At 40.5% G+C, this 18,272-nt stretch overlaps 1 protein-coding gene across 1 annotated transcript in view; it reads left to right on the forward strand.

Annotated features, from left to right (window-relative positions):
* si:ch211-113g11.6 (semaphorin-7A) overlaps window positions 1-18,272 on the forward strand; it is a 39,947-nt gene that overhangs the window by 5,071 nt on the left and 16,604 nt on the right. Inside the window, exons 2-8 of the mRNA XM_032517878.1 lie at window positions 3,018-3,157; window positions 5,274-5,336; window positions 8,804-8,899; window positions 9,300-9,405; window positions 13,762-13,869; window positions 14,451-14,590; window positions 16,989-17,167. Coding sequence (XP_032373769.1) covers window positions 3,018-3,157; window positions 5,274-5,336; window positions 8,804-8,899; window positions 9,300-9,405; window positions 13,762-13,869; window positions 14,451-14,590; window positions 16,989-17,167 — 832 coding nt within the window. The remainder of the gene's footprint in view (window positions 1-3,017; window positions 3,158-5,273; window positions 5,337-8,803; window positions 8,900-9,299; window positions 9,406-13,761; window positions 13,870-14,450; window positions 14,591-16,988; window positions 17,168-18,272) is intronic.

Consider the following 18,272-nt stretch of genomic DNA (forward strand, 5'->3'; position numbering starts at 1 on the left):
CACAGACTGGAATATGTCAACTTTTACTAAATATAATTTCAAAACCACTTCAATTTGTTTTTCAAATTGAATATGACACCCCAAAAATGAATGAAAGTAGAGACTTGTACTTGCCAAAGAGCTTTGTGTGGAATCAATCATGTTATTTTGGGTAGTCACAATTGGGTAGTTAAAAAGAATACTAAAATAGGAAAACGGGTCAATTTGATCCGAGGACAACATGCAATTTTTTTCTCCCAAAACATGTGCAAAGCTGCTTTTTGAAAATGTTGAAACCCCTATTATTTACAGCCATGTTTACTTCTTTCCTGATGTACTGCCACCTGTGGATCAGTGAAAGATTCTTACATAGAATTCGCTAATGAAATTTTAATGCAAGCTGCTAGTTGGGTAGCATACACAGTTTTCTATTCAGCTTTTGATTTTGACGTTCTTTTAGAGAAGAAAAACTTTTTTTTCTGTTGTTGAAGCCAGACAGAATCAACAGACGCCAAAAATGAACCAATCTGTTGGCGTGCTGTGCCAGCGACGGAGTTCCTCTCAAGACTGTCAGACAGTGACATGTCTGTTCTTACCTACCAGCAGCCACATTGGACTTCCTTGTTGATTATCTACAAGCATCATCAATTAGAATCCCAAAAAAATCAGAGTGGCTACTGTTTCCATAGTAACTTTCTTGGTTGGTTAGCAACCTGTGATCAGTGATCACCACCACTTCATCCTGGCTTTGCTGTCGGGCTGGATGTCTTTTTTTGTTTCAAAGATGACAAGTAAAATCAGTAAAAATGACGATGGAACCATGACTGCATGATCACATCATCGCTATTAGTGTCTGTATGTGTTCAGACAAAGTGCATCATTACTGGAATTGAGTTTTGAACTCATGATGTATTTTTTTGCCATTATTTTGTTGAAGACAAAAAGGAAAATACTGTTTTCTTCTACAGATTTCGTACAGCATTGTAAAAAAAAAAGAAAAAAAGTCTCTTACTGTCCAAAGCTTGATCAGGGCTAGAAACTTTGATATTTTACAAACCAATCTTTAAATTACATAACATTAATCATTAGACGTGGCAGTTTTTTGTGTTTGTCCTTCATATACATCTTTTAAATAGTAGCAGTGAGTGTAATCTATTTTGAAATGCAGGCCCAGTTGCAGCGTAGGTAAGTGTAAGCCTGACTGGACGGGTGAATCAGAAATGCCAAATTGTCCTTTAGAGACGTCTGGGGGTGTCCTGAGAGTAATTCATCCAAGCATCTGCGATGGTATTTGCCCACATGATTATTTCAGTGATATTTATGCTTCAACCAAATGACCTTTTCCTGTAACACCCAAAGCAGTTATCTGTAAAGGCTCCATGTTTGATCTAAAAGCACAAAGGGCGGTAATGTCGGTGTTTTGGTATATATGCTACCATTTATATCAAGGAGTCCTCGAGCTGGCGGCAGATTAAATGTAGATTAAAAGCCAGAGGTTTGGCTCTTTGCCATTGGTGCTCCCAGATTTTTGTTCAAACTGTCTGAGGAGCCAAATCATGGATCATCTTTTCAAAGTGCACATATTCTGCTCATTTTCAGATTCATAATTGTATTTAGAGGTTGTACTAGAATAGGTTTACATGGTTAGATTTTCAGAAAACACCATATTGTTGTTTTACTGCACAGTGCTGCAGCTCCTCTGTGTTGAGTTCTTTGTTTTAGCTACAGAGTGAGACATCTCACTTCTGTTCCATCTTGGTTGGGATTCGCAAATGCTCAGTACTTAGGTAAGGACTACTAGCCAGTCAGAAGCAGAGTATGAGGGTATGCCGCGCCAGCAGCAAGGTGAGCGTTATAACAAGGATAACGCCTTCTGTGGAGAATAGTTCCCATAATGCATATGGTTAGAAGATGGCTATGTCCCTTGTGACCTTATTTGTACACCCTGGTTATACATATCTAAACCATTAACGGTCTATGATCTAAACATGTAAATAGGAACATGTTGCCGTTATTTGGTCACTTATTGGGAACAGTAGGCTAGTTGGACCCAGTTATCTCCAGGATTAGGACACAGAGTTACTACACACACAGACATGAGAAGTGTATGTGTGGACTTATCGGACTCGGGGGGATACGGTTGAATAAAGTCTCAATAAGTTGGCGTGTTCCTTTAAGCCAGGTTTGAGGCGGAAGTAAACCACCATTAATGAAGACATCTTACTTGTAATATGTCCAGGAGATCCTGTAGAACCTGCATGCTTTAAATATAATAACTGAAATCCCAATAACATATGGTTACAATAGGCAAGCATAAGCATAGGCAGCCAGGAGAGCATTATAACGGAAGTAAAGCCTGGACTACAACAGAGCTGTTTGTTGTTTTTAGTAGTGTGTGAACAGTGTTTTCTGTTGGAGATGGTAAGGCCCTGTGGGGTGGATAATGGGCGTTTTTACTCTGTTAACCTATTACATGCACAGAAAAGATATATAACACAATAAAGGAAAGGGAAAAGGCCAAAAACCATAACATGAAGACTTTAAATAACGTCTTGAAACTCAATTTTGCTTTCATGCATTGACCTTCTGTTATTGTCCTTGATCTCTACTTTATGAATCTTTTTTTATTACAGTACTTTGTTCCGTTGCTTCAGCGGTTTGAGTGATTCCCTGTCATATGGAAATTGCTTTTTAACTGGGACTTGAAAAAGACAGTAAATATTGTTCCTCCTTCTCCTCCTTCTTGATTATTTACTTGTATAATAATTTGTAACAGCAGAATTATTATGACTACTGACTAGGACAATGAAAACTATGTTATTCAAAATGGAAATGGTTTCTGTCTTTGTTGATTATAGTTCTGGCTTTTAGAACACATTTCTGTCAGTTCAATGAATTCATATGAATTGAACTTTATCACCATTGGGCATATTTTTATTGCACAAAATGTCCATTTTAACAATGATAACAACAATGTACTGAAGCAAAGCTCTTGTCTGCCAGCTCATCTCTTTAATGCACTCTGTTATGATCCACAGAGAACTCCAGGTTCCACTTCGACAAACCTGAGAACTACATCAGCATGTACCACCAGGATGGGAGCGACACGCTGTACGTGGGCGGCCAGGCAATGATCTACGTGTTGACGTTCACTAACAGAGGGGTCCGCAACCTGCAGGTACGCTTACCTTTAGCTGATTTTGCTATCTGGTACCATAATAGATCTTTTGTGTCTTTTGTAATGGGCCACCCATCTTCTGCCACATAGAGTAGTTATAAAGTTATCAGTTGCCAACCACCAGTTCAAATATTATCTACCAGGGCTGTGGTACTCGAGTCCGGCCTTGGACTTGAGTCCGGACTCAACACCGTTTTTCTATGGTCTTGGACTTGTCTTGGACTCTCTAGTATTTGGAGTCGAACTTGTCTCGGTCTCGGCCACTGGTCTTGCCAGATATGGCTTTTGGGCTTTTGGTCTCGACCGAGTCCGGAGTTCTTTAATATGTTGATAATAATATTGGAGGGGAAGTGAAACCCCAAATGATTGTCTCAATACTGTCATGCATAAGACCTTTTTTTCCTGTCCTGGGCTCGGTCTTGACTTGGACTCAAACCATTTTGGACTGGGTCTTGTCTTGGACTCAAACCTCTTTGTACTCGGTCTTGACTTGGACTCGACTAGTCTTGGTCTTGGACTTGTCTCGGACTCGACAAAGGTGGTCTTGACTACAGCCCTGTTATCTACTGTCTTTAAGCCAGTCCCCTTCAAAAAACACTTTGGCAACCATCCGATGTTGAAAGCGCAGTTCCTTTAGCCTGTTGGTAAAATACACAGCAGGGACCTAAAGGTTCAAACTCTTAGGACTGTGTACTTGATTGACATTACCGAATGGGATATTGTTGTCGTGGTTTATATTTTAACATGTGCTCAATAGATCTAATTGAGCACAAACGAGTGCAGGCTGTTTTCATCAACCATTCGTACATATAGGTACGAAAAGTAATGCAATGTCCATGTATGAACCACATGGACTGCAGCTGTATTAGGGTGATCAGGTGTGCTCAGGGTTGGGTCCTGAAACACAGGTCTTTCAAGCGGGGGAGGAGAGAGTGTCCTGGGAGAAGTTAAGGGGAAGACTTTCACTCAGGAAACAGGAGTTAGAGTCTGGAAACAACTGTGCTTGCTCACTCCCTACTCAAGGGAACCGTTGTTTTTATCCAAACCAGAATAATCTTTCTAATATTAAATAGTCCTTTTGGTGCCTAAACTTAACTGTCGTTGCCACATCAAAGTCACCATTTGCTGGCTGAACTCAGCTGCAACGGTCCCTGAAAAGGGGCATCTCCTCGTAGTGCACTGTACCATGTTCACAATTACCTTTCCGTAACTTAATTTAACTGTAAAGAAAGCTAAACTCAACTGTCATGTGACTGGTTGTCATGTGACTGGCCGGCAGTCAACGTAATTTTGTGGGATTACATAAAAAATGTTGTGCGTTTTTGTATGATATCATACAAACCCATTAATGAGAATGTGTTGATTAGTGAGATGTTGATAGGTGTATTTCTGAACTTTGGTGAAACCTAGTCTAGCTGTTTCGCACCGCTTCCAGGTTTAGGGTGCACTGTTTGCCAGACTCGGCTGGATGACAACAGAGTTGCCCACGTGCTGTGTGGGCAACACTGAGCCAGAGAGAGATGAGAGGGCCGGCCTGCCGCTGACCCAGATCAGCAGCCGAGGGCAGAGGAAGTTGGGTCATGCATACATTAATGAAGCTACACAATATATCTCCGTGGGAGGAAAGAAAACATCATTCACTGAGCTAAAAATGTCAACATAGGTTCAGAATTACATAGTGTCTGGGCTGCAGTGGCCCTGACTAACCTGACAAATGGAGACACTAAGTTGGATGTGGTTTTATCCAAATATGACTCTGACCTATTTTTTGGAATGATTGTGGGCTTAGTGTTGGGTTTTCCCCAGTGGAAATGAAAAGACGTTTGGTGATAGAAGAACTATTTGGATTTTTATTGATGTGTTTCATCTTACACACACATTTAGGTGGCATTTCGTCAGGAGTTATTACCAGTTCATGTATGTTCAGCGGAGCACAACAGTAGAAAAATAACAATTTTCAATCAGCGAACACCACCGAGTGCCGTCAGCACTCAGCAAGGAAGATGTTTTCTGTGAGGATTGTGTTTTAGCTGCTGCAGCAAGGTCACACTTTTCTTGCTGAAACAGGGCAGTGTGAAAGAACTTGGCACAAACTAAGCAGCCCTTCCTCCCACAGATCCCAGCGGCATCCGACCAGACCGCAATTGATACCTGCAAGGCAAAGGCTGCGCCACTCGAGGTAGAAACAACTCCATGACTTCTGCAAATCACTCTCCTTCTCCACCAGTGTATCATCATCAATCTCCTCATGTTTCTCATCATCATCATCATCATCATCTTCGTCATCATCATCCGCAGTTGCACCACAGTGAGGTTAGTGCAACAATGTTTAGTTAAGTTATTTAGGTTCATGTTAACAGTTCTGCTTGGACGCAACAGACCAAATAATTCATTCATACATATTAGATAAATTACACAGGAGACAGCTTCATTTCAAAACAAACACAGATGAGTGAGCTGTCGATAATTGCAATGCATAATTTCATGAGATTTAGCGAATACCAAGAGATTAATACAATATTCAACCTGCAATAAGTCCAAGAGCGTGGGGAGGTCGACTTAATGTGCAATGCTTCGAGGCTCAGGAATAATCTTAGGAAGGATGATACACTGCTGCGTGTTATTCTGCTTGTCAGGTAGGTCTGAATTTCAAAAAGGTGCCTGGGACGAAAATGTCGGATGACTTGATTATCCGTTGCACTTGAAAGACCAATACCAATTTTTTTGTAACCATTTTACATCAATTAATAATTTCCACATTTCACCTGGATTTTTTTTCTTTTTCTAAATCAAAATGTAAAAGGATAAACCTTTTATCAAGGGTATGGTCGTCTTTTTCGACCCTTTTGTGCCCCCCCCATGACTTTGTCACTTTTTCAATGTTTGTCGACTTTTTTTCTTTAAATTTCCATCGGTTCTTCCCCAAATTTTTGAAGCTTTGTCACTTTTTGACATTCTTGTTACTTTTTTTGACATCTTTTCACATTTCCGTCACTTTATTTGACATTTGTTCCCACTTTAGTCCCTTTACAAAAATATTTCTCTCTTTTTAACACTTTCTTTTAAGGTCTTTTACCAATTGTTTTTTTCTCCAAATCCTATAAAATAAAAAAAATAAAAAACACAAATTCTAAACACACAAGTTCCCCTCTCAGATTCCCAATTTTTTTTTTTTTAAATGAATGGGACACCATCTTAAAATACAGTAACAGTTGTCTAAGGGTTGGCAGTGTTACCTCACAATGACATCTCGGAAAATTTGTGTTTGAATTTCCATGACTGATTGCTTCAGAGACACCTTGCTTCAAAAGTGCTGTTGATCTATCTTCAGTGCTATGAAAGCTGCCATTTTTTTTTTCCGTTTCTGATTTGGGGTAGCTGTATCAGAGGCTACACAGAGCTACTCAAAGCCCTTCAGTTCCCAATCCAGCAATGTCTGCCAAGCCTGTAATCTGCAGTCAGGTTTAACAAATGAGAGTTATCCAAATTTTAACAGACAAATCGTGTTCTCTGTTAAGGCAGTTTAGAATTCTACCATTTCAATTATCCACCCATGTCTATTGGGAGCTAAAACCCATCACGGTTGTGAGTATACCCCAAAGTATTGCTTGAGTTATTGCACAAAACAAAGAGGGGACTGTCTTCCCTGCACTGAGCTAAAGCTTCCCGAGAGCCTGGCAGTGGCAGATGGTGGAAAATAAGAATGTACTGAGTGATACAATAAATCTTCCCCAATAAAGCCATTGGTTCTGGGCAGCGGGAATGAAAGGCAGGAGGCAACATCCTTGAGTGACAGACAGAACAAAACAACAATTACCCCTAGAGCCAGATGGATTTAACAGTAGGTAGTACACATAATTAGACTGTCCGCCTCAGCTTCAGTTTGTCCAAAGCACACCCAATCTTCAAAAGCTGAGCCCGACGAGCAAATACACTGACCGCATAATTTGTGCATGTTGAACATAATCTCTCTTAACAGACATCAGCATGTAAATGCAGAATCTGTGAGCAATGGGACAGGATTTTGGTATTGATATTGTTCTGGTTTCCATAGTATTGACCAATCTTTTATTGGTTAATCAATTATTTATCTACTTTGGGGGTGGCAGGAGCTCAGTCCGCAGGGAGTTGGGTTTGGAACCGGAGGGTCGGCGGTTCAAGTCCCCGTTCAGACCTAAGTACGGAGTGTAGAATGGTAGCTGGAGCATTGCCAAGGTGCTCTTGGGCAGGGTCCCGAACCCCCCCCCCCCCCCCCCCCCCCCCCCCCCCCCCTCAGCCGCTCAGGGTGCTGGTCCAGCACTGGCAGCCCACTCACTCTGACATCTTTCCACTAGTGCATGTATAGGACCTGAGCATGTGTGTGTATTTCAGGCCTGTGTGTAGTGTGCAATAACAACAGAGTGTAAATTGTAATTTCCCTATAAGGGATCAATAAAGAGTATATAGCGTTCGGGAAAGACTGAGATTACATGACACCCACACCAACCTCAACCCAATGCTGTTACTTACCGCCTCGCTACATTAAGGGCGCCCTACTTCCTGCACTGGTACTGTTGGCGGTGGACAGAAATCTTGAGCTGTGGATTCATTTAATGTGGTTGCAAGTCCCAAGATTTCTAGGCTCAGGATCACTGGTACTCCAATGAGCATTGTTTAATTGTCGTGTCCAGAGCTTCTTGCCAAGCAGAGCAGTAAAGCAAAAAACATTACAACACAAGAATTTGAAAATGAAGCTGCTGAAGAGGACATTTGTTGGAGGATGACATCACAACAACACAGTGTCTGAATCTAACCCTAAGATTGTTCAAAACAAATTCCAATTTTCCAACCTCAGTCCTAGATATTAGTGTGCATTGGCCACGTAAAATCACTTACATTCAAACAAGCCCAAACTCGTTTTTTTTTATTTTTTTATTTCAAGAACAGAAGTAAAAAGTCTGCACTCACACAAATTATCCAGCCCACCCACTCGCCTACACATCCACCTACACACACTTACACAAGCTCTAGCCCGGCTTTTTGGACTTAGTGGTGTACTTTCTCCATCTCCAGTTTTTCAGCTATCCTTATCCAAAAGTTGTTGAAGACAAACTACAACAAACATCACTCAACATGAGTACTGCTGAGACCTTAAATCAGAATTTAGCCCTTAAGGTTGTACCAAGTATTCCTTTTCATCCTTCATCCAGTAGTGCCTTTGAGATAGCAGTCCATTTTCTGCACTTAATGAATACGTGATGAACATGGAGTAGAGCAGTGCTGTACTGCAGGGCTAAGCCTCCTGTGTGCTGTCTGACAACATTTTTTTTTTCCCTTTCTTAAATCTCTCTCTCTCTCTTTGAACAATCCGCTTTTTTCTCTTTATCTGTGATGTTGTCTTTTTGCTTTGTTTCTTCATTCTTCCAATCTACCGTCCTCTCTTCATCTGTTTGTTTCTCAGTCCATTGGTCTATTCTTGTTTTCTCTCTCCTTTTGTGCTGCTTCTCTCTCTCTCTCTCTCTCTCTCTCTCAAATCACATTTTCACACATTCTCTACAGTTAACTGCCTTTTTAAATCCTCTTCCAATATTTTTCTCCCTTTCCCTTCTTGCTCCTGCCTCATTTACTGCCTTTGTCCCTCTCTTTCACTGTCTCTTTCTTTCACAGTTGGAGTGTGATAATTTCATCACCGTCATTCAGAAAGTAAACGACACAATGATAATATGTGGAACTAATGCTGGAAGCCCCAGGTGCTGGATGCTGGTAAGAGTTTCTTCAGAAAAAATCCTTGTATTTGCTATACTACATATTATTTTGCAGCCACTGCAAACGTTCCAACGTCATTTTATTGGTTGCTGCTGTGGCTTCTAAACCTCTAGTCTAATCATTCTCAAGATTGATGCAAATTAGCATTTGTGTACAGTAATTGCTCATTTATTTCTTGTGCTGGTTAAATGAAGGCCGGGAGTTATTTATTGCCATGGAGGATGCTTTCTTTCAGTAATGAATGTGTACCACCACGGAAAAAGTCAAGGTGTAGGCTTAGATAACTCTGAGCATTGGGTCTTGTGATAGCAGGCTGTTAGATGTATAATGCATAATGATTAGTGTTTAAATACAAGACTTCCTCCAAGCTCAAAGGTCCCCTTTTCTCTCCTGGCAGGTAAACGACACTGTGCTGACTGACGTCCAGGGCAACGGGCAGATAGCATCGGCCTCTGACATCTCACCACCCTACCCTTCCCAAAAGTCCATCAGCTTGCCTTCAGGTAACAAACGCTAAAAAAAGGAAATTACACATCTGCTTGCAGGAGTTCATGATTCACAAGGAAAAAAAGAAAAAAACCTTGCAAAAACATATATAGTTATAGGTTTCTAAATATGTAGTTACTTACTGCAGTGTTGTAGTCAAGACCACCGAAACCGACACCAAGACCTTATCAAGACCAGAGTGAATAAATGTTATTACTGACGATTTGGCTGACATCTCCTAAAAGTTTGACTTCCAATCAAACTAATGAACACACAATCAGACGATACACAGGCAATTTAATGATATCCCTGTTGCTGTAGTCTTGACCGGTCTTGGAATACAAACCCAGGTCCTTTTTATCCGAGACAAGCAGAGTAAAAATTGGGTCGATCCTGAGTCAAGACCGAGACCTTGAGACCAAGACCGGTCTTGATTACTACAACCCTGACTAGTTGTATGGGTTCTTCATGGCTTGGTATCAGGAAAGGAAGACACTGCTGTGAAACATTCTTGATGAAGAAGAGTTGTGTTGTTGCCAGTGAAACTGATGAACCCCATAATCAGCAGCTGGAGTCAGATGACAGATGACCTTAGCTAAAGCAATTGGCTCGTGTGTGGAAAAAAAGTAAAGGATTGGTATTTTAAAGGTTTTGTTGATTGGATGATGAACCGGATAGGCGCTCATCACACCAAGCTCAAACAAAGTACACAAAAAAACTCCATTTACCTATAAGGCATTCCAAGGATGTACTTCCAACCCCAATCTCTCCTAACTAAGTTGTTTTTGAGGCTAAACCTAAACAAACCATAACCATATCAGTGTCATTTAAAAAAAACAAAACAAAAAAAAAGATAACACTTGGGGCCCTGACGCAAGTGTCTTTGCGCCCATGGGCGTGCTGGTCTTACAGGGTGGAGTGTTCAGGTGCATTCTTGGCATATTGCCACCTTGCAGCAGCAGAAAGTGATCGCGCCATTGACCAACAAAAACCTGGTCTAAAGACGTTAACGCAGCATTTCATTGGTATTTTAACAGTGAAATGCACCTAGACGTGTGCACAGTACTCACACACACACACACACACACACACACACACACACACACACACACACACACACACACACACACACACACACACACACACACACACACACACACACACACACACACACACACACACACACACACACACACACACACACACACACACACACACACACAGCAGCACACAAACATGCAAAAGATTACAAACAAAAATTATTATGGTGCAAATCTGCCATCATAATATCAATGTGCCAAGGCAGAAACGCGCCTGGCTTTTAAAGGGAATGGGAGATGACACTCTGATGGATTTATTGCATGTTACGCCCAAAACACACCTATGATTTAATGAAGACACTAAGTACAACCCTTTTCAACCATGCACCAGGCACACGGTACCTTTTTTCTGCTGTCAAACTAGCCAAAGGGGATTTGGACACGCCCTAAACATAGCTGTGACATGCGCTTCACGCCGTGCGCTCAGATTGTTCAAATAGAGCCTTATAGTATACAGTTCTTTTTTGGAAGGCAATAAAAACAAGGTGTTTTGTGGTTTGTAGAAAGTATTGATCACAGCACGCAAAAGCCATACAAAGCCTTATTTTAATTTAAAATGATGCATAATAGACAACTAGATAGCTTTTGGAGAGTGCCGATTTGAATTTTAAAATTTAAAAAAGTTGAGCTCAGTTGACAAAATGAAAGCATCCGATTGGAATCATTCAATTTAAATTAATTGAATTTGGTGCCAGAGCTTGTTATAAAATGCTGGTATGACCAGGCCCAAATAGAACGAGTCAGTAAGTAATGAATAAGGTAATTAAAATTGGTTATTTATCATTTATATTTATAATGTTTTAAGAATACATGTCACCATTTCTAAAGTCTGACCTTGTCACTTTTTCTAATATCTTATTTTGGAACAGATCCGTATTCAACTCTTTGTTAACTTTTGATTCGGGAGCAGCAGAGCGACACTTCCCTGGCTCCCAGGAGTGATCCGTCTCTTCTTATCAGTCTCTATTCAAAACCTGAAAATGAATAGAGAATATATCTCACAGTATTTCAAAAGAGTCAATCCATTACAATATTGGTGCTTTAGAAAAGTCCCTTAAACAAGATCTTCTGTGTTGCCTGTTACTTACAACAATGGTCCATGCTGATTGGTCAATATGTGCAGTGAGAAATGTAATTATAATGTTATGTTATGAATAGGTTTCTTTTTCTTGGGTTTAGAGGCAATGTTGGGCGATCTTTTATTTGTACATCAGAATAAACTCAGAAGAATTTTTTTCTGAGTTACAAAGCCTATATCTCTGTGAATAGCTTTTTTAGCAATATTACAATAAAAGAACCCTCAATAGGTTAAGGCTATTGAGTGAGGGATTTGTAGATTATAGGCTGAATAACTATGATTGAGTAGTACTGCAAAATCCCTTCTGGATAGACAACTTTCAGCCATAACTGCAACATTTAAATATATATAGTTAAGCATACACCCTCTATCTAGCCTTAGACCGATGATTCCGATCTAGAAAAAACTCCTCCAGTCTTCTTACACCCCACCCACAACAATTCCCCAAAAAAAACTTAGCGGATCATGTATGTAATGTGTCGTGTGTTAACATCACCAGGGGAGCACACCCCCCTGAGTGCCAAGCACACAAGAGTCAGCCATCTGCCGTTGTGCACTCACGAGGAAAAAAAACATGTAAAACTCTGCTAAAATGGAGTGTTTGTACGACTGACTGCACAAACAGATTCAGATAGGAGTCAGATGCTAGTTTGACTGACTCCTGGACACTAACGAGAGAAGAAGGATGGTAGAGCTGAGTAAAATCTAAAAAAAACATTTCATACTCATAACCAGAAGATATTTAGATTGTCATCAATCTGACATTTTATAAAAAAGAACCAGCCATATGTATGTATGTCTGTATGCATTTGCCCTGAAGGTTTAGTTTGCTTTCATTATGTTATTATATATTATGATATACTGAGATATCTATCTATCTATCTATCTATCTATCTATCTATCTATCTATCTATCTATCTATCTATCTATCTATCTATCTATCTATCTATCTATCTATATAAGCAAACTCAATATCTGGCAGCATTTTAACATCCACAGTTTACTGACTTTCTGGCACATCAGAGTTATCATTTTTGCAATGGCAATCACATCAAGATTTTTATAATGTCATTAATATATTCATTACAGTTCTCATTTAAAGTAGCCAAAGTTGGTTTGCCTTGTCACACAGTGACAGCAGAAAAATTTGCCGCGGTGCCTCTGCAAAATAGCCTCGGAAAGGAACTTGTTGTTGTGATGGACGATGTGTACGTTTAAAGGTTGTTTTAGTCGTGCAACAGAAAATTCAACTTAAGTTGGAGTCTGGAGGCGTGGTTTCGACCAACTGCCATTTTGCTTGTTTAAACGTCATGATATCTCTCTCATGGGTGGGCCAGATTCTCTGAGCGGGCAAAGCAGAGAAAGGGGAGGTAATCTTGCCCCTTATGACCTCATAAGGAGCAAGATTTTAGATTGGCCCATCTGAGCTTTAATTTCTCAAAAGGCAGAGCAGGACACCCAGGACTTGGTTTGCACCTATCACCATTTCCAGCCACTGGGGGACCATAGGCAGGCTGGGGGAACTCATGGTAATGTCAAAAAACCTCATTAAGTCAAATTTTTATGCCATGGGACCTTCAACTAAAAAGAGATGTTTCCAATTAAAACCATCTTCCAGTGGTCACAGAGCATGATAAGGGATGGACAAACTGTCTGTTTGTTAAACCATCTAATGCAGATGGATTGTTTGTGAAGGCACTCAGATATTAGGATGGTAGAGGTTAGTGTGCACGGCAAGACGCTCTTCCAGATGGAGATCGATTGTTGAAGCAACGAGCCGAAGCCCTTGCTTGAGTTTAAAAGCGTTCTAATAACGATCAGTCCTGATTAAGATGTTACTCCAACGCTTTCAAACGCTCTCCCTCTGCATCGCTATGGAGACGGAGCTCTGAGTGAATATGGTGATTTATGGATGCTCATCAGTGAACTCAGCTATTCTGCCTTGTCGTCTTCTTTGCTCTTACTCTCCTTTTCCTTCTCTCCTTCCTTTTTTTCTGTCTTCGGACTCCTGGGACTCCTTTTTTCTGTCTTCATTCTCCCTCTCTGTTATTAATGTTCTTTCTCTGTATCTTCCTCTTCTCCTGCTTCAGTCAACCCCCTTCTGTGTCACTCCAATCTCTCTTTCTCTCCTTCTGTATGCCTTTTTTTCTCTCCTTTTACCCACTGTTTATCCTCTGTTCTCATTTCCATTTCAGATGGGAGTCTGTATTCTGCCATGTCGTCGGTGACAGGTCACCCCGGCTCGATCCGCCGTACGTTTGGATCCCAGAAACTCCTGAAGACGGAGAACGTTTGGCTGCTGAGTGAGTAGGAGGAGGGGAGTCACGCGGAGACAGTGCAGGTTTAGACTAATGAATTTGGAGATGGTGGGTGGAACTCTCTGTAAATCACCCCGCTGTCATTCCCATGGGAGAAATAAGATGTAGGCGTATTCCCTGTCACTGTGTTTGTGGTTTGGGTGATGTTATTTACAGCTGTAAAAAGAGAACCAGAAATAGATCTACTGGAAGCCGCCATTTACACTCCTGATATGAATGCAGATGATATTGATTCTCATAATGTTCTATTTGAACTAAACTACCATAACAAGGTGATATGATCATGAAAAAGACAATAGACTAGAGTAGAATAAATCTTTAATGTCCACCAAAGTGGACATTTTTCTTTGGCTTACCAGCCATACAAGACAGATACAGATAACATATCAGGCATAATGAGTAGAGCATAAAAAGATTAAATGGAAACAAAGAAAATGTCAGGATAAAAAGTAATAAATAAAAGTAATAAATATGCTGGAATAGGGGATGATATCGCTTGACCCACCATAAGTCTTAAATTGGAAAGTGACGATATCTAAACGGATACGTTGAAATCTTATCACCAGATCCGCAGTTTGCCGGAGCGGCCATAATGCCGTCTACACTGAAGTACAAGGAGGAGATCTACTTCTTCTTCAGTGAGCTCAACAAAACAGCCAGAGTGGACGAGGAGCCGTACAGGGCACGCATCGGCCGAATCTGCACGGTAAAAATCTAACTTTCATGTCTGTGTTTGGGGAAATTAATGATTGCATTGACAGACCTATCTCCACAGCAGTCTTGTATGAAGTACTTGGAAGCAATACTTAAAATTACAAGTTTAAGTCCCCTTTTAAAATATTGCTTGAGTAAAAGTATCTGATTTTTAGAGTAGATGTAAATACATATAAAAGGAGGAAGAGGGGGGTCTAACTGAGTGTCAATCACTGCTCAGGCACACACAATTATTCTCCCTTGTAAAGGAAGGTGCTTAGGAGACCTTAGGAGATCTTACTTATCCTAACTACAGCACCTTAAAGTATTAAAAGTAATTTTCTGATATTAAATGAAAAACCTTAATTGGGATTTTTTTTTGTGGCTTCTTTATAGTAAAGCTTAATATTCAGGGTTTCCACATCAACAAAGAGTAAAACAGAAACTGAATTATTGTTTTTGTGAGGAAGAATCTTTGACTCCGATGTACAAACACATTTCTTTTAAGTAACGAAGACGTGTAGGGGAAACAATCCCGTAAATGTAACGTCCTCGATAGAGACTACGGGAAATAAGGACGAGCCCAGGTCCATACACCCAGGGACAAAGCACAAAGCTCTGGGCCCTGTGGAAGGCATTTTCTATGGGCCCCTCCCCACATCCACAGCTGTTCATTCTAGCTTTTTCTTCTCATCATTTTGGGTCCACCTCACATCAGGGCCCTGGGTACTCAGTCCCCTTCTCCCCCCTCCCCAGTCAGACACCCTTGCATACACCCAACCTTTTATTTCTACTCTTGCAATCTCTCGTCCCATTGTATATATCTAGGTAGTGAGCCATGCAGGCAATCAAAGAGTGCTTTTCTTAAATCGTTTAATTTCAACAATTATTCAGAGGCCTGGAGATTTTGCATGAATACGGTGTTTTGAAAGAAAAACACCAGTTTTAAATGAATTGCTAATCAATTGAACTAAAGCATTGAATGCTTTAAAGTTGCAACACATCCCAAATGTGCTCACTAAAAATGCAAGAGCGCACTAGGCGATGTGCTGTCGTTTAGAGTTAGTTTGTGTTTTACATTTTCTAAACACGTTTCCTTTCCAGAAAAAAGGTCTGTATAATTTTGAACTGCATTGCGTTGCTCTGGGTAGGAACCTGAAAGCATGTTGCACTTCTTAACACTTTCCAATCAGTGATGTCAAAGCAGGTGTTTCTCAATCAGCCATCAAATGGAAAGCAGCTGCTGCCCTGTGGGATTCATGAGTCACCTTTTGAACTTAATCTGGAAAATTAACCTCAGATAAAGACACCCAAAACAAGATACATAATAAAGATACATAAAATGATAAAAGCAGAAAGGTAAAGTTAAGTGTGATGATTATCTATCTTAGATATTTGGAGTTTCTTCATCTGCTAATTAGAGGAATTTTCCAACATGTTGTTGCATGGCCCCGGGAATTAGGGGTGTGGAGGGTGCTGCAGCACCCCCTTAGCAAAAGGTAGACAATCTACAACCATAATTAAAAATTATACATTTATTTGGATGGATTATTGATATTAACCTACTCCCTTTCTTTACAATTAAAGGTAATTTGATTTTAAAATTTGGCTGGTAAGAGATAAACACATCGTTTGATCAGAATTAATCTGCCAATTTTGCCAAGAGCCAGGCGAGTTGCAGGCCCCTGACACGTATTCATGGGTGAACATAGTTGTGGAAACTTTCCCGACGGGTCAACACTACAGAAGTTAGCTTGCCTATAACATGGCACGAAAGCACATTTTGGATTTCTTCATAAATCAACCACAGGCTAAAAAGCCTAATGGACCTGAGGCAGAAAATCCAGCAACTGTAACCAAAAGAAGTAGAAGCAGCACCTGTACACCTGTTGTCCCTGCACAATTTAAGTTGAGTGCAGATTTGAGGCGAGCATGCTCAGATTTTAACGGTTTAGGGCATAACGTGGCACACTGAAATTTGTGAAATCCATGAAACAAACTTTATATAATAACAGAAGATGGAAACTGATTGTTTGATTGCTAACGTTAGCTCAAAACGTCATTCAAGTGACAGCCTTTGGTGTGTTTAATTGCTAACTTATAGCATGTGTTGTTGTCACATGAAGTACACATCTTTGCTCTCTAACCAGAACCGTGTCAAGTGGATAGCTTTAAATGGATTTTATTGATCTAAGTTTCACACATCTGTGTCCTGAAGGCTCAAACACAAAACAAGCAACATGTAACAAAAATGTATTCCTATGTGGGTGGGAAAGGTGCTCCTGGTATCCTGTGGGAAGGGGTCAGGGTCACATCCTGGCAGGGGACACAAAGTAAAATTCAAAATCTATTTGGCAACATGGCTGCCATAGTATGGCTTTGATGTGACCGTCCATTGATTTTATTTCCAGGTGGACGAAGGCGGCATCAAAGCCCTGCTGGCAGACTCATGGACCACCTTCATGAAGGCCCGGGTCATGTGCGGCGCAGGAAACACTCAGCAGCAGTACAACAACATGAAGCAGGCAGTGGTGCTGACAGCGCAGGACAAGAGGGCTGGAGTCCTCTATGGCCTGTTTTCCAATGCATGGTGAGCTGGACCACACATTAAACACCTTGACTACCTCCACAGTTTAATTTTCTTATGGGAAATCACACGTTTGTATGCTATTTCAGGAATGCGGGGGATGTAATAGAAAAAGAAAGCAAAAACGAAGCTTTGCTGTTTTGCATGAAGCTGGAATTATGCTAAACTATTCTGTGAAACAACACAGAAGGGGTGTTACGGGTAATCATAGGTTGCAGAGGCTAGTCTGTCTGGAGAAAGGTTCAAAACAGAGATTGAAACAAAGAGAAACAAAGAGTTGCCTGCGTGCAGTGCAGAGAAGTACAATTCCAGCTTGATATGTTTCATATGTTTCTGTTTGAGGCTAAGGCATTTTCCCAAAAGGGACTCAACATGATTCATGGGTAATAATGTTCTTCAGACAGACAGTTTGGTTGTTGAAGCCAGGCTAATTATGGATCAGGGTTGTACAGCGCACATGGTACATGAGCAATCATTCAATGTGTTGATTAAATCCAAGTAGCCTAACATTTACCCCAAAATATTTAAGCATTTAATTTGTAGATCAATTATTCGGAAGAATTGGTTTACATTAGAGCACATTCAGCGGCGAAAGTAGCTCCATAGCTACTAGGCTAATTTTAATTATGTGTATGACCACATATATAACCTGATGCTAAAAGAAGACCAGCATTACATGCTGTCATTATCATTAATGTCACCCACACGAACAACATTTACCAGCTTTGTACAGTAAATAATAAAGGTCCCATATTTTAAAGATAGAGGTGCTATATAAATATTGTAAAAAATATCAAAACTCTCGATGCACAGAGAAATGCACTAAGATTGTATTCAGAGAACTGTGAGAGAGGGCAGATGCGAAGACCTGGAAACGCTTATCAATCAGAGTAGACCGCAAACTTAATCCAGGGTTCAATAGCGACTTAATTATCAGACTGAATGTTTACTTACGTACAGTATAGTTAGAAACTCTGGTCTTTCGGAGCATGCAAAAATCGACCATATAGCAAACTGATAACACAACGAATAAAGATAAAGAATAACAGTACCTGACACCCAAACAGTAGCACCTACTGACACACACACACACACACACACACACACA

The sequence above is a fragment of the Etheostoma spectabile genome, chromosome 6 (assembly GCF_008692095.1).
Source record: "Etheostoma spectabile isolate EspeVRDwgs_2016 chromosome 6, UIUC_Espe_1.0, whole genome shotgun sequence".
Classification (NCBI taxonomy): Eukaryota; Metazoa; Chordata; class Actinopteri; order Perciformes; family Percidae; genus Etheostoma; species Etheostoma spectabile.